A 19,957-nucleotide genomic window follows, 5' to 3' on the forward strand; every position below is an offset into this window, starting at 1 on the left:
ATAACTCAATTCTATAAAAAAAAAAGGATTCCTGAACTGTTGTTAACATCAATATATCGTCTTTCAACAACCCATTTACCAAAGCATAACAGGAAAAGTCAAAAAGAAACTTTTTCCAGCCCTGATTTAAATGCTCATCTTGAAATGTTAAAACATAAGATTCAAAATACACTATCCTTAAAAAAAAATCAATACTAAAAATTTGGAAAATCCCAATACAAAAAAGCTCCAAGTGACTTCCTATTCCATAATTATGTCATGTTACGTGCTCACTAAGCTTTTCTGAAAAATCTCCAATCATTTTAACTGTAATGTGAGTTATAGGGCTGTACTTTCTAAAAAATAATTACTTAAAAAAATAACTTCGAAACAAATTATGAACATATTTGGCAAATGGTAGCTAACTGCAGAGAGCAATTAGTGGGTTTATGCTGGGTGTCAGTCTGAGAATTGGTTAACCCGTTCTGATCCATTGCTGGCATACCTACTAACAAGGGTAAAATATTGTCTAATAAAACGTTAACGCCTAAACTACACTTATAAATCAATCATAAAAATAAATAGGAATGACTACTGGAAAGCACACCACCAAATCCACCTGTCAGAATATGTTAATGTTAGAAAGTATTACATTTATTAAAATACTCCGCATGGAGCACAGATTAAAAAAGTGTTAATACTTTGCCTTCACATATATGTATATGTATATAATTATTTTTGTTACTTTTTTTTTTTTAATATTTCATCCAATTTTTATGCAAGAAGGTTGAGAAGAAAAATTGGTGTCTCGGGCCAAAATCACAATAGCTCAAGTGGTACAGCACCGGGGACAGGTTTGAGTCCTGCTCGTGACACATTTCTTTTCTAATTTTCAACCTTTGCACAAGAAATTGATAACTTATAAAAATAACCATTGTCTATGTAAAAGCAATCCATTCAAATGAAAATAGCCTATAAAGAAATAATTACAAAACATGAAAACGGAATTTGAATAATATGAGCTATAGTTGGTGTTTCTTTTCAGCCAGATGATGGATGCATGATTGGAGAATTTGTCAGTGTCCAGAGAATGACGATTAAGCTATTGACTTTTTGCATTGGCGTGTTGCGGACTTATTCTAGTCCTTCATCAAGTCCTTCTAGAATGTTTTGGCTGATGAAGGACTAGAATAAGTCCAAAATATCGCCAATAATAAAAAAAAGGCATGAACAGTTGAGTTGTTCGTTTTCTGGCCGCTAGCCTGACAAATCTCTAAGAGCTTTCATCAAATGGAAAAGGGCCTATATGGCCTTATGAGTTCTATGACTTATGAGGCTAATATCATCCGCAGTGGTCTTGACCAAAGCATTTATCGAGTCGGTGAGTTGTCCATAATTGCAACTACTAAATGCCAGATGTTTTCAAAACCATCTAGACCACTCCTACTCAGTTTCAAAATTGACAGACAGTAGACACTGCTATGTGTTATTGCCTAATAAAAAAATATAATACGTAATAATTAGGACTTATGAATTGAACTCCACAACAATAGTGGCTTATACTTCCTTGCTATGCGGACCCTATAAAAAAAGAACTTTAATCAAGAAATTTAAAAATATGGATGGATGAACCACTGAAAATGGTGAAATGTGTCTGGCAGGACAGTTAGAGCAAATAGGCAGAACAGGAAGCAGATATTTTATTTTAATTATTTAAACTGCATCTAGTTTTTATTTACGTCACATAGTAACATTTTGATTATCAACTTATTTTAAATTAATTCAACAATTTTTTAAAACTAATTTAATTTGTTTGTTTTACAATGTGTTTGATTATAGTTATGATAATAATTTACAAAAGGCCATGCAATGTGGAAACATTTGATTTGGCCGATATATACTAGCTGAGCAAATTTATCAATTGATTATCAATGGGAAATGTTTTCTTTTTAATAATCTGGGTATCCGGGTATAGGGAACTGTTCAGCAAACGCTTCGACTTCCTTTTTAAGCGCATCCACTTTCCCAGAAATCTCTTCATTTGATACTATTTCCTTTTTAAAGTCAACAAGTTTAGGACCAGATTTTTTCTGTGCTTCGACTGCGAGGTTCAGAGCTAAAATAGAAATTATGACAATTGTTAATCCTTTCAAACTGAAAAGAAATGTTAAAAATTGACTTGTTGATTTACCTGCATCGATGAATTCAACGACTCTGTCTATCTCCGGTTCCTTGAGGCCTCTTGTCGTAAGAGCAGGCGTACCCAACCTAATACCACTTGGGTTGAGTGGGCTTTTGTCTCCTGGCACTAAAATAACAAATGTTAACTTTCTTTTCCAAAAATCGCTTTATCCCTTCAAATTCTACCTGTATTTTTGTTACAAGCGATGTTAACCTCGTCGAGTATAAACTCAGCTTTAGCTCCTGTCAATCCTTTAGGTTTGACATTGACGAGTACTAAATGAACGTCCGTCCCTCCGGTAGCGATTTGATATCCAAGACTTTGAAGCCCAGCACACAGCCTCTTTGCATTTGCTACAACCTGGACAAAGAATACTATTTTAGCTCTTCCACATGTAAAGATCAATCAATTTGTAGACATTACCTGAGCCTGATACTGCTTGAATTGAGGAGTTGCTGCTTGCTTCATTGCTGTGGCAATCCCTGCTATCGCATTGTTATGCGGCCCACCTTGGAGGGCTGGGAAAACTGCATTGTTAACACGTGTCTCTAAGTCATAATACACCGGCTTTCCATCTTTTCCTGTCGATTTGACTCCTAAAAGGCAATTTAAAAACATCAAACCGAATTTCGGATACGTTGTTAGAACGTTTTATACCTTTTCTGAAAAAGATGACAGCTGCTCTTGGCCCTCTAAGGGTTTTATGTGTGGTGGTAGACACAACATCGCAATATTCAAAAGGTCCCGGGATCACTCCAGCAGCAATAAGACCGCTTACGTGCGCCATATCAGCGAAAAGATAAGCACCGACTTCATTAGCAATTTCCCTGAATCTTTTATATTCAAGACATCTCGAATAGCAGGATACACCTTTAACAAATATAAACAATTTAGTTTTATTTAAAAAATAAATATTAAAAAAATGATAGTTTTACCTGCAATGATAACCCTAGGTCGAAACAATCTCGCATGTTCAGCCAATTTATCATAATCGATTAAACCTGTTTTAGGATCCACCTTATACGGGAAGGATTCAAAAAATATTGACGTGGCAGAAACTCTTTTCTGGGCTGACATAAAACCATGGGTTAAGTGTCCTCCATCAGGGAGATCCAAACCTAGAAGCAATTTATAAGGTTTGTGTTTAATTTTAATTAATTATACTTTTAATCTAAGGTCTTGGTTGAGAAGAAAAAGTGTCAAGTTTTGAATCCATGTCCTGCGACGACGTCACTGTTTTAACCACTTGAGCTATCCTGACTTCAAACCACCCGGACACCAACTCCTCATCTCAAACTTCAACCTTTCCAATTTTCCCCTCTTTTTGCCGCATTTTCCATATTTGTGTTTAATTTTACTGAATGCATACACACATGAACAAAGTTGACCCCTCTCACAGTCCACTGGTAATTCTAGTTTTTGTAATTTATTGTATTTAATTATAGTATAACCTTAATTGATTTGTATTTTTTACAATAAATTACAGCAGGCCTCTAAATCACCCAACCTGGGTGTTGGCAGTCCGGGGTCAGTCCTAGGATTTATCCATCCAGCCACCGAGGTTGGGCTCCAGGGCTCAACAGCTAGGTCATTTCAGCCCCCAAGCAGTCTCAATCCAAACCCATTCACACTCTCACCCACTCTAAAATGCCTTCTTATTTATTTGAACTTATCTAACGGAGGTTTCAACTAATCTAACTGAGGGTCAATGGGTTCAAAAACAAAATTACATACCCATTATCCTGTCGTGTGGTTGTAAAAGAGCAGTATAAACTGCGAGATTAGCTGGAGATCCAGAATACGGTTGAACATTTACACCCCATTCTTCATTGCTCAAACTAAACGCTTCCAGTGCTCTCTTTTGGGCCAGAAGTTCCACTTTGTCAATAAACTCATTTCCACCATAATACCTATGGTTAACAAGACACAAATACTTAGAAAAAATTACATATAGAAGCATACAGAAAAGATAGAACCATATTTATATATTTCCTCAAATCATTAAATCCAATATAACACCAATTCTAAATTGGAGCCCATGTTGTCCTGATCACAAGAAAATGTAAATAAATTTGTGGCAAGTATTGTGAGTGCTTATATACAGTAAATTGAAAATTTAGTTTAAATAATTTTATGACATAAAATAGCTAGCGCGCAAATAGTCTTAATTTATTATACTTATTATACTTTATTTGTAGTAGCAAGCTTTTTATAGGCTGGCTAAGAACCATGGTTACTCTGCCTCTCTACAAATTGGAATGATAGACAAATAAGAAAATAACAAAATATAACATATATGTGCATAATGTGCATACATTACTTTAATAATTATTCTTTTACCAATATATCTTAGAAAAACTCTTATGCAGATTTGTATTTTCTCATTTAGACTACTGTTGGCTGTTTGTTTTTTCTGTTAATATTACAAATATTCAAAATTCCCAAAAGGAGGTGGCTAGGTTTTAGGATGGCAACAGTCTGAGTCATTTTTTATCCTGAAACTATTTTCTCTGTCTTCAGCTACCCCTAACTATTTGTTGTATTTGGAAATCTCATGAACTTTTTGTTCATATCCTTAAACTTCAATGTGATCTTAAGATCTCTTCGTTCTGCTGTTGCCCAGCTCTCTAGGTATACGTCTATAGCAATTATCGAGCGTAAGCCTTCATGGTTCTCTCATCGGTGGAATATTTTCAAGGATTATGATTTCCGACTTTTCTCCTTCTTGGGAAAATTCTTCAGGGTGGAAAGACCATCTTCATAGGTTGCTACTAAAAATATGTCAATATAATAGAAACAAATGTCTTCTTCGTATTCAATTATTATGACCGTATCTCACGATTTCTGAATAATTATCGACTAACGGTCACTAATCACCACACATTCGTATTCAATCTTCTATCCATCCATCCTATTAAGTAAGCATCTCCTAATTAGATATCTGGATGGTGTAATGGTGTATTTAATACAGTTGCCATGCATGGAGGCACAGATTTGAACTGGTCCATCAATGATTTACTTATCATACTGTTACGACACATTATATTTCAGGTTTGCTCTCTAAAATCATCTCACCTTTCTACTTTTCTGTATTATTTTACTTATTTACTATAGTGTAATTTTATTTTTTAATTTACCTACCGGCTTTTTTAATCATTTTTTTTTTAAATTTCTATATTATTTTTATGATACCAGCAACAAACTCTGGCAGACGGTTTTAATTCATGTATATACTTTATATATAAAGAAACAAATATATACACACACATTTTTTTTAAGTAGTATTTTTTCTTTTGTTGTAAATAAAAGTATCTAATCTATCTATTCAAAATTCCCACCTTGAACATGCTCTAAATAAAAAATAAATAATAATATCATCTCGGCTTTTTTTTTTCTGGCGTTGAAATAAAGGAAGTTGATATTGTCAAATATTTGGGTGTTTCTTTCGACAAAGCCCTTCAATGGAAACCTCAAATAGCCCAATTGTCTAATTCAGGAAGCAAAATACTAGGCCTGATGAGATTCCTCGCTAATTATAATTGGGGAGCGAATAGAGACATTCTTTTAAGAATATTCAGCATGTACTTAGGAGCAAAGTTTCGATACAGAGCAGCAGGTTACTCTTCAGCGCGAATATCAACTTTAAAACCGCTAGATAGGATTTATTACCAAGGTATCAGGATTGCAACAGGGGCGTTTAGACAAGCCCTTTATATAGTCTCTGCTATGACGCCGGTGTCTTTCCTCCGGATCTTTTCTGGGAGGAGGCAATTCTTAGGTTTGTTGCTAGACTTTGGTCTAAGCCTTTCCATCTTCTATTTCCTTCATTTTTCCATAACCCTCACCAAGATATGTATTCGTTCCTAAGAACTAGGACGAGACCATTGGGAATCCGCGGTACTGAAATGTTGAGATTAGGAGGGAATACCTTCCTGGCAGTTAAAGGTTTTAAATTGCTAGATATTCCGCCGTGTCATTACCTACTGCCACAATTATCGAACATCTGGCCTTATTGAACAGGCAGAATTCTTGCAAATTTTAAATAACTATCCCAATTATGAAGTTTTTTATACCTATGGGTCTAAAAATGAAATTGGTGCAGAGTGTGGGATATTTGCTGATGAGTATAACCTCAGCTGATCTCTATCGAATGAGGCTAGCGTATACACAGCTGAACTTCATGCTATCAGAAGATCATTGAGCATTATAAAGGAATCGTGAGGAATTTGTAATGCCATTATTTGCTCTGATTTGAAAAGTGGTCTCAAAGCCATCGAAAATAATTTCTCGGTTGACCCATATATCTTAGAAATTCACAAATCTCTCTATGAAATCAGAACACTTAACTAACATGTATTCGTTTGGGTTCCTAGTCATGTCGGCATTTCTGGAAATGAAAAAGCTGATCAACAGGCAAGGCTGCAAACCAACCACAAAGAACAGATCAATTTCCTCTCCGCCCAGATGATGTAGTCGTTTATGTTAAAAACATTATCAAACGAAAGTTGGCGGCAAGATGGAATGTCTGTAGAGATAGTATGAAAGAAATTAAGCCAGTTGTACATAAATGGCCAACTGAGGAACTTGAAAGAAAAGAACTTGTATTCTCTCTAGATTGCGAATAAGTCACATCAGGCTAATCCATAATAGGCTTTTAATAAGCAACAACCTTCCAACTTGTCCTCGATGTATGCGAAGTGGAGAGCGTATCATTTTGGCAGTAAAACATATTTTGGTCGACTGTCGCACTTTGCAACTCTTTAGGCAAAGGCTCAACCTTTCGAGTGATTTACAGGAGTTACTGGGTCCCCAGTGTTTCTTTCGAAGAGCACTTTTCAGCTTTCTCAAATTTATTGGAATTTATAATGAGATTTAGGCTTTTCCCAAATTGTTATACCATTGAATGTTTTTTCAGGAATTTTTGAGGCTGCCGGAGAGGAAAAATGAAATGGAAGAAAATACAAATTGCAGGGAGGGTAATAAACTGCAATGCCCAAAATCGCAATTTAAATAAGAAAGATAGCTCCCTAAAAAAAATAAAAAATATATATATATATAAATTATTATTATTATTATTTATTATTATTAGCCATACAAGCCCCTATGGGAAATGTTTAAATTATGGAACAAAAATTCAAAATTATAATTTAAAAAAAAGCAGAAATAAATTTTATATGTAATTTAAAATGGGATTTTTGCATACATTTGGCCTTCCAAATTAAGAATTTTAAAAGGATAAATTAAAGCTTTGGATGGCAATAGGATAAATTAGTTTACGAGTGAATGTTTGGTCAGAGCTTTATAGCACTCAGAAGGGATATAGCTAAACTAAGATAGAAGGTTTGGGATGTTAGGGCGTGAAATGACCTTAGCCATTAAAACGACCTTAAAAATTAATAATAATAATAACCCCTTTCTACAACAAATTACATTGTTGATAATCAGAGATAGCCAAGTTACAATTGAATAACACCATGAATTATTTGGTATATCTAGAAACTGTTTTGTGTTTACACACACAAATTACACTTTGAATTATCATGACAATAGGTCACGCAAAATACTAGGTGAGGATGTTACAAACAACAAAACATAACAGCAGATAGGTTGATTTTAGCAGAAAAGAATAAATTTGAATTCAATTTGCATCGGAATAAAACTGAAAATTGGGATGAGTTAAATAAATTGTCAGAAACACATGAAGCAAGTATCAAAAAGTTATGTTTAAGAAAGGCTTAAATAGGAATTCACTTCATCATTCAAGTATTCAGATAAATGTAAACCAAACTGAATAAATAAGTTTTTAATAATTATGTAAGGGAGGACTAATAAATTTATATTGTAAAATCATATTTAAAAACAACAAATATACCCTTGGCCATAGAGCAATTTAAAACTAACTGAAATTGTAAAACAATTTTTAGTAATATGCTCTATTACTGAAACCATAGAGAAAATAATATAATAAATGTTAAATAGATTTTTTTTTTAATGGGGCTATTGAAATTGGAGTCATATCAGCCTCCAATGCACTGTGAGGGTTGTGGGGTACTTGATATTCTGCCAATGACCCTCTCATTTACTCATTCACACAACTATATTCATAAACATGTATATAATATACAGTAATTACATACAATATTTACACTCCAAAGATAGGGAAACATCCCCTTTAAAAAAACAGGACCCAACAAATTCCTTGATCAAGTGTGACACAGTGAGCAGTTCTGTACAACTGGAACACCTGTGTGAGTTTTGAGTCTGGGTGTGTCAGGTATGGCCTATTCTCAAGAGGGTAAGCACCATCCCTTACTTGAGTTTCAGATTGTCAGTCGTGCTCTTGATACGCAAGAGCTCCCCCCTCGATCTGGCCTGTTGGAGCTGCCAACATTCTTTATGCTTGTGTAAAGCTTGAAAGCCTGGCTTTCTTTGCCTCATCGTTGTCTCCGAATCCAATGTAACCGGGTACCCAGAGGACTACCACCGTTTTTCTGAGACTCTCCAACTTAGCATATCTCTCTAATAAGCGCACGACAACAGAATCTTTCATCTCAAATTACCCCAAGCCCATGCCAGATCACATAAAACTCTGCCATGTACCATTGCATTATAAATTATTTTTAAAAAGTTGAGGTTGGTTGATAATTTATAAAACCATGTTAACCAAATTAAAATTTTAATCAAATAGATTTATAAGCTAAATATTATTTAGCCCACATCCTAATAGAACAAAGCCAATTTTTTTTATACATCCAGAGAGAAGACAGAGATTATATTTAGCATTGATTATTCTATTCTAGATAAAAATAAAGGTTGAGGGGTTATCGACTATTCAAGGGTACATCTACCAATCTATGTGCGTCACGGTGACGATCTGCGACAAATATTAATATTTCAAGGGGAGAGGGATTTAAGATTAAGCTGCACGGTATCTGAGATACAGAATGAATGATTTTTATTATCAAAATTAGTTTTAATGTAAGTATTAAAGCTGAAATAATAATTGGTTAATGGAACCATTTCAAAATAATTAAATACAATGACAATTAAATAAATTGCGAATTATCTGGATGACAATTTTGTCCCACAATTTTTCTTTTAAGGAGTGCACTAAAAATTCTTTAAAGTTTGGATAAACGATAAAAAAAATGTTCATAAGGGAAAAATGTTTCAACCTGGAAGATAAGATGTCAAACGTTTTTATTTTTTTATTTTCAAAGAATATCTCCAGATCTCAAGAAAAAAATGTCGTTAGCTCTTTTTTATTTATTTAATTAATTAAATGAATATTACAACACCCACAATTTTGGGTAACAAGTAACAGTGAACAAGAGTAAAGAGAAAAAAAAGAGTAGAGAAGAAACTCATTGGCAGCATTCTAATTTAGATTCATTCCATCACACTTCGCTTTCACTAGATAGGAGATCCCTGGGCCATCGCCTTTTGAGCTTACATAGAGGTTTTGAAGGGATTTGGCGGGATGAGAGTAGTTGGATAAATGGGTTAATGTTGACTGGGAGTGATTTGTGAAACTTATCATATCTAGATAGGACAGTGTTGCGTACAGAGGGTATATTAAGATCAGTGTGGATAGTGTCAATCGATACGTAAGAAGGGTGCAGGTAGAATTTTTCTAAGTATTTTTTGATTGTATGTTGGAACGTTTAGTAGAGCCACAGAGTTACAGTCCATAATTCCAGATCAGTTTTAGAATATTATTGCAAATTAGTCGTTTGTCAGTCATCATCAAGTAGTCTTGAAAGAGTGTTGTAATATCTCTTAGCTCTTCATCGTGAAAGTTACTGATAAATTACATAAATTAAGGTTTTTAGTTGAGATAATAAAGTCAATGGCACGAGCGGGATTCGAACCCACGATCTTCGGCTTGATACGCCGCTGCTCTACACTTGAGCTATCGTGACCTCGAGGTCCTGGAGGTCACGATAGCTCAAGTGTAGAGCAGCAGTATATCTAGCCGAAGATCGTGGGTTCAAATCCCGCTCGTGTCATTGACTTTATTATCTCAACTAAAAACCTTAATTAATTGTAATGTATTAATTGGTCAAGCGGACCACGAAATTAGTGAAGTTACTGATAAAGTTAAAATAGTTTTGTCGTTGAATAGATAATCGCCTATGATCATTATATCATTACAGATACATATAAATATTTTGTGTAGTTCATACCTCTGGCCAGGTAAGCCTTCGGAGTATTTGTTGTGAAGGCAGGAGCTCAGGCACTGGAGTACTGCGAGCGAGGTGAAGTTCTCGGAGGCTATCAGTTCCAGTCCTCTGCGTTGTCGCTTTTTCTCGTCTTTCATCATCTCGAAAAGCTCAGGATCCGAGTCCCAGACCGACTGGTGTAGAATATTGTCGGAAATGCCCATGTTCCTAAGTCTGCAAACGGTAAAAGGATTGTTAAAGGTGCATCGAAGAATTATGCAGGTCTGTTTAGAACTTACGCTATGACAACTGTGTTCCTACAACCACTGTTCCTCAACAGTTTGCTAACCGTGTTCAGCATGTTTAAACGACAAGGCAGGAGTGTGAGAAAAAAAAATTGACCGAGCGAGGTGAGATAAAATTATCAGGATCGTTTAAGATAAATGGATCATGTAAATGTCATGATTATTACATTTTACCGACACCCCCACGTGGTTTTCTCCTATAATCTTAAGAGGTAACTCACATGAATATTGTCTTATTAAATCGTCAGGGCTTGAAAAAATTCCAACCGAACGTTAAACAAACTGTATCAATATATAAATACACGAAACAAGTGTACAACCTCAGGAGAAGGAAAAAGGCTCCAAAACGCCAGTATATAAATTTACAGCGATTTCAACGATAAGACGAAATATAATGAAAAATTTAAAGTACTTACAATTTATACACAAACGGTTCAGCCAACAGACCAAAACGAACTGATTTGTTAATACTTTTTAATCTTTGGGTTGATAATTTATTTGAAATGCCTCTAAATTGAATAACGGTAAAAACAAGTGGTTTGGAGGGGACACTACGTTAATCTTTTTTTGAATCGATTTATCTTTTTATTATAGGAGAAATGATTTGATAAAAGATCAGCGTAATTAACTGGCGAGGAGAGATAAATGAAATTAATAAAAATCATGACATTGTCTGAGAAACTAGTTTGATAAAAAGTACAATTCAATAGCTAGCCATGATGAATCAATTCTAAGATTTTCCCACACTTTTTTTAAGTTTCAATAAAAATAAATTTGAGTACAAACTAAAGAAAATCAAAGCTCTTCTGTGGCATAGGAATCCACACTATCAATAAGCACCTCAGACAGAAGGATAAAAGGAAAATGAGGGAACAATGGAACTCACTCATTGAGCAAAAACAATGTAAGAATCTCCTAACAAACTTTGGAAGGAAAATGCTAACAGAATATATTAAAGGAAGCAGGAAAAAACTGCAAATCCTAACAGGATTATAATAGGACACTACAAGCTAAATGGTCATCTGAAGATTGGCATAACCCAACATTGCATGTGCAAAGAAACAGAGGAGACACCAACACACCTACTAAAAACCGTTGTGTCACAATCAATCACATATGGCGACTAATGACTAATTTAGCCATCAATCACATATGGCGACTAATGACTAAATTAGTCACTTACTACCAATCATGACTAACAGTCTGAGTGATCAATCATTAATCATTAGACATGACTAATTTTTGCCCAACACTGTACAATAGCTCCTGAAGGACACGGTATTATACACACAATGCATGTACCTATCTAAAGAAAACCAATGAGATTTTGGTGATCACATCTGTAAGAAGCAGCGGACAATCTACCTTGATTTTCTGTGACATACTTGAACGAAAGAAAAATAAATTTAACCAATAGAAAGCCCTTTCCTAAAGTTTCATCACCAACATCTCCAAATGTTTTTCGACCTATAAGCATTCTACCCATGTTATCTAAACCTCTAGAAATCATTATGTTTAAACAAATTAATAACTTTCTTGATACTCATTCACTGCTTTCACCTTTTCAATCTGGTTTTCGACAACAAAGCAATGAATCGGCCTTTATTTGATTACCTTAAACTCCAATCTCTTAATTACTTATTTAAAATTAAAGATAAGCTCTGGATTTAGTCACTGTATTCAATTTTAATTTTTCCCATAGTTTAAATATTATAAAAAACTTGTATCATAGAGCCAAATCTATGAATGATTCATTTAGAGTTGCTGGGCTGTGTTTGTTGAATTCCCTTCTGCAGCATATTAGGTCGGCCCACCCCATTCGGACTTTCAGGTGTGAAGCTATCAACTTTTTTTTCAGGCAATTCATGATTTGATCAAATTAACTCAACATGATTTTGTTCTCAAGATTGTATAATTCAACATATCTTTTTCTTCTCTCTTTTATACCTACTTCTCTCCTTCATTCATATTCAACAACGTTAATACCATATAAATTTTGTTTATTAATTATTATTTCTTGCATTATATTTGGTGACCCCTTTGTTGTTTAATTATTTTATATTTTTCTATTCACTGTAAAGGGACCCTACTGTGAAAATGTTTTTAGATAAATATATTTATATAAAGATTTATGTAATGTCACAACAATCATGGAAAAAAAATAAATTCAAGATACTGCATTTCCATTTCTAGCGAGTATTTTGAAAATATGGTCAATTTGTAAAATTTGTACAGAAGACAAAAAACATTTTAGAGCCATGCATTTTAGATATTTTTTAAATTCATTTTTATTGTATTATTTTCACATTGCCAAAAATTTAAAATTTGGACTGTACCAGTTTTGAAGCAATCTGTGCAGCTAACCAATCATTTTGGTGGAATAAGTTAAAATAAGTCTCAATTTAAATGTCCAAGCCCAACTATTTTTGAAACATAGTGTCAATAAAAACAAAAATATTCTAATTTCTTAGGTAGGAAATAAAATTTTTATTAAAAAAGTGTAAAAATGATTATCAATAGTAAGTCTTTAATACCGCTTATTAAACTTAAAAAAAAAATCATTTAAATGAAAGCATTTTCCACAGGGTTTATGTTTCGAAACATCTCTTCATACTCTGCATGGAATTCTTGCCCTGTATTATTATTAATAATAATTATTTCCTTATAATATTCCAAATTCAGGGGTCCTTCCTCTCTTCTCCATAATGTATTTTTAGACATTTACCAACACCGTTTACTGAACAATGGCTGGAACGCAAATGAAAATCAAAAATCATCCCTAACCACCTCGGACATTGGCAGATGATTTAAAAATATGAAAAGATTTTTAAAAAACTTAAGGACTTGAACAAGTTTTTGGAAAAAATAAAATAGTGAAATTGAAATGTGGAGTACATACGATTGTGATATAAATCAAAGTTTTTAAAATCAGCACCGATCATTAATCACATGAGAAAAAACAACTAAGAACTAAAGTATACATCTCTTTTCGTAATGCAATTTATTGAATTGTTACTTATCGATTTCAGAAATGTAATTAATTTTTTAATATTTTAAATTTTTTTCATTCTAAATTGCTAGCCCCAATAAATTATAATTTATATTTATTGTAAATTATATGAAGGAATTTTGTTTTAAATTATGTTTATTGTAAATTAAATGAATAAAAAAATTGTTTATAATGTGTGGTGTTTAATGACCGTTAGTTAATTATTTGGAGATCGTGAGATGCGGTCTGGTGTGATGTAGGTTTAGAAAAACATTTTCTTTATCGTGCCAACGTTTCAATCCTTATTGAGATCATCTTCAGGGCCTTGGATTTATAAACATTGTTTAAATTATACAAATATTATGTACAACAATTCAAAGTATTCGTACTCACTCAAAATGTTTGTATTGTGTCATTACTGCACAGATTGCTCAACACGACATTCAATAATGACACATCTACGCAGAAAACAAACACTTTGAGTGAGTACAAAAGTATGATTGAGTCTAAAATTTCTAGCATTGTATAAATTCAATTTTTTCCACGTCCAACATGTATTTGTTAAATTTAAATGTTTATAAATCCCAGGCCCTGAAGATGATCTCCATAAGGATCGAAACGTTGGCATGTTAAAGAAAATGTTTTTCTAAACCTCATCACACAAGACCACATTTCACAATTTCTAAATTATTACTAAGATGGTTATCAATTCTAACATTTCCCCACTTTTTGTGTTTTTGTTATTTCTTTTATTTACTTATTTATTTTTATTATTTATAGGCTGTCTACCATTTAAGCCATATAATATGATATCAAATAATATTTTTCTTTTATACAAAGATAGTATGCTCAAGGCATAGAGTGACCCCCATCAGGGGAGAGCACCACCTCCCAGTAGGGCCACCCAGACACAGTAGCAGCTTCTCTCTCATTAATGAAATGATGTTTACTTGAGAGTGAGGAAAGTTCTTGCTCTAGAAATCATTCACATACCTCGTGAGTCTAGAGACTCATTGAACCGGAGAGCTGACTCGTCTCCACCAGCCCTCGATTCAACCTATTAATTTTTTTGTGTGTGTGGTGATTAGTGACTGTTTGTCGATGATTATTCAGAAATCGTGAGATGCAGTCTCGTGAGATGAACATTGGTATGATAAAGATGTTTTTCTGAAACCTACATCTCAACAGACCGCATCTCACGATTTCTGAACAATTAACTATTAATTTTTGTTAAAAAAATAAAAGCAATTCATACTTTGTCAAAAATTGAAATGATTAAATAAAAACACATAAATGTGATAATTTGAAACTGCAATGTAATCATAAAGATTAATCAACAACACAGTGAACAAATCTTGAGATTTTTTGTGATACTCTTGCTTGTTTGAGATAAAAATTAAAACAACATTTTAAGGTTTATGTGTGTTTTGAAATTATATTGGTAATTAAGTGGATTATATGAAAGATATTTATATGATTAATTTTTTTTTTTTTAATTATAATTTATGTCAAATACATTCATTTTTCCAGTGAAATAAAAATCAGACTAAAAATAGGATTTCTATGTTTAAAATTGTTCCTTGTTTTATTTAATGATTTTAATTAGGTGGAAAATTATTTATTAGTCAATGGTATCACTAATCAGTAATCAGACAGATAAATCTCATAGATTTATCTGAATACCTTTTTATTTGCACATTCTTGGCAGGAATATTCTCTTTGGACGAAAGTGTGGGGTGGTCGATAATGACAGGACCTCTATTTTGTGGGCTGTAAATGAAAAATCATTATTTTAGGAAATATTTTTTTAAAAACAATTGTTTTAAATAACTTTGGTTTTGTTATAGAAGATAAGTATAAGGAGTAGAAATGTAAATCATACACAGTTATGTATTATTATTATTTTATCTATTTATTTTCTTAGAGTATTTCGTCTAACCTTTACATATATATTCTAATTAATATTTTCTGATGGAGATAAAAGAAATCATTTACCTATCTGCAATTTTAATAGTATAAAAATCGTTACGCTCCATCATTCCACAAATATGTGTAAATATTTTCATAAATTTGTCCACTTTTGATAATCCTCTTTTACAAATAGAATTTCTACAAATGTGACAAAAGTAAGTGATTCTGATGAGTTTGGAATGAAAGCTGCTCAATACAGAAATGAATTGTATGCTTTACAAATACATATGTTCGATGAAAGTTTAAAGGTTTAATCGATTCTCCCTTCTTGTGAAAACACTAACACAGCCACTTGTGATAATTTCGTAAGCAAACATAGCCATTTGACTTTACTTATATATTTGCATTGTGTTGGAAAATATAATTAAAATAACTCTAAATAATAAGAGAAAAAAAGCTCAGTCCCACATAAAAGTTCTCCATTATATAAAATCATAAGCTACTTGAAAAACTAGTTTGATGGCATAGTCATCCGGAGACAGCACAGTAAGAAGAAGAAACACTTTTTAGCTCTTTAGAAGAAAAAAATCATGTAAAAGAGAATATACCCTTATTTGTGATCATCTAGTTTCTAGAGATGCAATCTGCTAAATGCTAGTTGGTTAGATTTTTTAAAGATTTGATTAACTTGTAATAAATTTACATAGAACAGAAAAAACCACAATTCTTTCCAAGCTCAGAATAGGCCACAGTTGACACATATATTTACTTTCAAACACAGAGGTCACAAGATATACCTTACAAAATAAGTGTGTGTTTCTAATAAATAGAAAGGAATGCTACTGAGTATTAATCATAATTTGTAGACTACCCTCTGAGAATTGGGTTGTTATGTGACTCAGAATAGGTCACACTAATTTGCAACACCTAACTTTTAGGATGTCATCAGTACCTCTACATAATAGAAGAGTGCCAGCTTCCGTACAAGGTAACATTCTTTTCAATATGAAAATTGATTTTGAGCACAAGATGGGTCCTCTGTTATTATTTTTCCCTTTAAAATCAGGTTTTCCACATTTGAAGTTAAAGCTTTGTTCATCCTAGTACAGAGAATGGTGTTCTCCCTTATATTTTCTTATCTATAGAAGTAAAGGGCAAATTCCTCCAAATCTGTAACTTCATTGTTTCCAATCCTTGCTGCTTTTGTTATTATTGCATTTCACCACCTGCAGTAGTTTGTCTGTGTGTAATTTTTTGAAATTTCTCTGTATCCAAAAGCAAATGGATTTGTCGATAAACTGTTCTGTTAGAAGTTTTGGTTTTTCGAATGTTCTGGCTCAAGCTGAAACAAATTGCAACAGTATGTCTTCACCACTCCAATTAATACAATCACTTTATCATTTTATTCTTATGGAAAAAAAATTTGCAAGATGATGCGTGAAAATATAGAAATTCTCTCTTATATTATTCTTGTCTGCTTCGCAATCTTCAGTGGAGTTTTTATTGACATGGACTGACAGAATAACACACAGGCCAACCATTATAGATGGCAAAATGAATCTGGCAGACAAAACCAGAAAGAATAAGAACACCAACATGGTCCAGTTGGGGACTGCAGTAGTCAACTTAGTGGTTCAATTCCCACTATTGCTCACATAATCGTCCCCTCAAAAATTACAAGTTTCAAAAGGCCATTAAAAAAAAAATAATAATAATAATAAAGTAATTTTAAGGCTTAAGAGTGAGGTGTGATAAAATAAAAAATCTTACAAATAGTACTGCGCATTCACTGTTAACTTGTTAGCCGTAAATTTCTTTCTTGAATCTGTTGAAAAGAAAATTATTTTAAATGTTAAAAAGATGAATTACATTTAGTTTTAATGGTTTGTTAATACAAATTCTGTCTTGTGACAACAGGAAAGACATTTTTTTATAACAAGAAAATGTGTTTTCAGAAACAGATTACATGGATGTCAAACGTTGCATTTGCACATACAAGATATAATAGGGGGGGGGGGCATCAGTGGGCGCAACGGTTTAGGCGTTGACATGGTGCTCATCACTATAAGATAAAGGTCCCAGGTTCGAATGCAGGGCCGCTGGATTCGAACCCGACAAACTTACAAATTTTTTTTTTCAAAAACACCAGCACTCTGAGGGTTGATATGACCTCTGCTGTTGCAAACCCTTGGGGGGGGGGGGAAGATATAATAAAAAAGGCAATGTTCAAATGACAAAAACAAGTTTTATTTCATACAAAAAAACGTTTACATCAACAGGAACAAAAATTGAAATGATTAAATTATTAAGCACAAAAGAAAATATTTACATTAAATGAATTACAATAACATTTTTTGGGAGGGGGCAAAGACTCATTTTACAGACTTTTTGCCACGACTTTTTGTCGGCTTGGAGTACTTTTCTTCAAGGTGTTTGAAGAATGCATCAGCTTGTCCTTCTCTTTCTTTTTTTCTTAACATTATCGCCTTAATGGCATCTTCATCGACGAGTTCAGCTTTTTTCTTGTCTTTCTTTTTTTGAACTTTGAGTGCTTCCTTTTCTTCCTTTTCATACTGTAATTAACACATAAGTGAAATAATCTAACATTAAGTAAATTAATTTTTATGTGCGTTGTGTGTGTATGTGAGACTGACCTTTCGTTTTCTCGCTTCTTGCTTTCGAGGACTTTCATTGAGAAAACAGTCAAACGCTTCTAATTCACCACTGTCGATCAATTTCTGAATGATCCGTCTCAACCTAGGCTCTTCCAAAGGATTCGAGTACGGAATAAAATTTAATATATAATCCATATCACCTTTGCCATCTCGGTATGCTTTTATGAGATCCTCCTCCTCCTCTTTACTATCTAAATAATAGGAAATATTTTACCCCACCCTTCATGATTTGTACGTTGATAGTAGGATAATCAACTGATAAAATGGAAAATCGTCTTAAACTTTATTATTTTTTTGAACAAACCTTTATATTTCTTTTCATACTCGACTAATTGCTCTGTAGTGATATTGTTGAATATCAACCTCCAATACGAGTACCAGTCCTTGTCTTCGAAATCGGTCAAATCTTCTGTGGCGATAATACCTGGAAATATGAGGATAATATCAATGCTGATTTATTTATTTTTTATTGTATAAATTATACCAGTTTCGTCGTAAAGAGCACGTTTATCCGGATCACACAAAATCGAATGGATTTGCCCAACAACTTTGAATTTTTCCGTTGCCTCCTCCTGTTCTTTTTTGGCTACTCGATCAGGATGGACTTTCAGAGAAAGTTTTCTGTATGCTTTATTAACTAGAATACAACAAATATTAAAAAATTAATATCACTTCAACACTAGAATAGCATTCTAATTTCCTTCCACTCCATAGCGTTCAAGAGATTTGTTAGGGATAAGTCCCAAATTCTCATAAAATTTCCATGATATGCTAAATTACAAAACTACAACACGTCTACACTACAATCAACTCACTTTCATTGGCGTCGGCCGATTTTTGTATACCGAAGATCACGTAAAGATCTTTCGTCCCGAAGTAAGTGACGCACGATTCCAACAAGTTGGGCATGATAATCAATTGAGGATCAACGACTGTGGTATGTGTTGGGATGAATTATGACTTTATAAAACATAAAATTTTGCTTCTGACTTCCTCTTGAACCTTGTCGTGCAATTTTGGAGGGAGATAGAAGTCACCGTGAAGGAAACTCCTCACCCGGCTTCCTTGGAACCTTGATCACAGCTGATGAGCAATGACAAAATTATTTTTTGCCTTCAATTACATCATTCTACTAAAAAATACTACGAGAGAAACTGAAACTTTATAGTAAAATATATTGTTTCAAAATGTATTTTACTATAAAGCTATATTTTACTATGGCTGCTTTCCTTTACATTGTCACGTGGAAGAGGGAGGAAGAAAAATCGTTTTCAAATAACAAAACAACAAACTCCTTATTTAGCTCTTTATTATTTACATAATTTACATAAGCATCCCTTACATCATTCCTTATTCAAGAGAAGAAGAGAGAGAGAGTGAGAGTGAGTTGGAGAGGGAATGTGAAAGTGAGAATGAGTACGAAAGAATGATAGCCAGAGTGAGTTGGAGAGGAGTGAAAGTGAGATGAAGTGGGAGTGAGATGAAGAGGTATTGAGAGTGAGTGAAAGAGGGAATGTGAAAGGGAAAGTGAGTGTGAAAAAATGATAGCGAGAGTGAATTGGAGAGGGAGTGAAATTGAGATGAAGAGGGATTGAGAGTGAGTAGGAGAGGGAGTATGAAAGTGAGAGTGAGATGGAGTGGGAATGAGAATGAGTAGAGTGAGTGAGAGTGAGATGGAGTGGGAATGAGAATGAGTTGGAGAGTGAGTGAGAGTGAGATGGAGTGGGAATGAGAATGAGTGGGAGAGGGAGTAT

General features: G+C 33.5%; 1 protein-coding gene across 3 annotated transcripts; it reads right to left on the bottom strand.

The window, feature by feature from the left end:
* Positions 1–1,768: 1,768 nt before the first annotated feature.
* On the bottom strand, positions 1,769–19,338 carry LOC106661863 (serine hydroxymethyltransferase, cytosolic). Of its 3 annotated transcripts, XM_014385576.2 has the most exons (13): positions 19,019–19,338; positions 18,688–18,840; positions 18,508–18,627; positions 17,299–17,353; positions 15,301–15,387; positions 10,348–10,557; positions 3,896–4,071; positions 3,097–3,279; positions 2,819–3,031; positions 2,585–2,757; positions 2,347–2,521; positions 2,171–2,287; positions 1,769–2,095 (listed from the first exon to the last, which is right to left on the bottom strand). In XM_014385576.2, the coding sequence occupies exons 1-13, from the start codon at positions 19,110–19,112 to the stop codon at positions 1,929–1,931; spliced, it is 1,923 nt and encodes a 640-aa protein (XP_014241062.1). In that variant the 5' UTR covers positions 19,113–19,338; the 3' UTR covers positions 1,769–1,928. The 3 variants fall into 3 exon arrangements, with proteins under 3 accessions (XP_014241062.1, XP_014241066.1, XP_014241065.1); XM_014385580.2 differs by lacking the exons at positions 15,301–15,387; positions 17,299–17,353; positions 18,508–18,627; positions 18,688–18,840; positions 19,019–19,338 and adding an exon at positions 11,045–11,190; XM_014385579.2 differs by lacking the exons at positions 15,301–15,387; positions 17,299–17,353; positions 18,508–18,627; positions 18,688–18,840; positions 19,019–19,338 and adding an exon at positions 10,623–10,950.
* Positions 19,339–19,957: the final 619 nt, after the last annotated feature.

Source organism: Cimex lectularius, unplaced genomic scaffold, assembly GCF_000648675.2.
Source record: "Cimex lectularius strain Harlan isolate CLEC.00 unplaced genomic scaffold, Clec_2.1 scaffold34, whole genome shotgun sequence".
In the NCBI taxonomy this organism is placed as follows: Eukaryota; Metazoa; Arthropoda; class Insecta; order Hemiptera; family Cimicidae; genus Cimex; species Cimex lectularius.

Bases quoted from the DNA above. Each gene is read 5' to 3' on its own strand.
- LOC106661863 (XM_014385576.2), bottom strand. From the start codon at position 19,112: ATGCCCAACTTGTTGGAATCGTGCGTCACTTACTTCGGGACGAAAGAT. The intron at 4,072-10,347 runs GTATGAACTACA...TGTTAACCATAG, and splicing joins GAAGGCTTACCTGGCCAGAG to GTATTATGGTGGAAATGAGT. The intron at 2,522-2,584 runs GTAATGTCTACA...TTCTTTGTCCAG, and splicing joins TCAAGCAGTATCAGGCTCAG to GTTGTAGCAAATGCAAAGAG.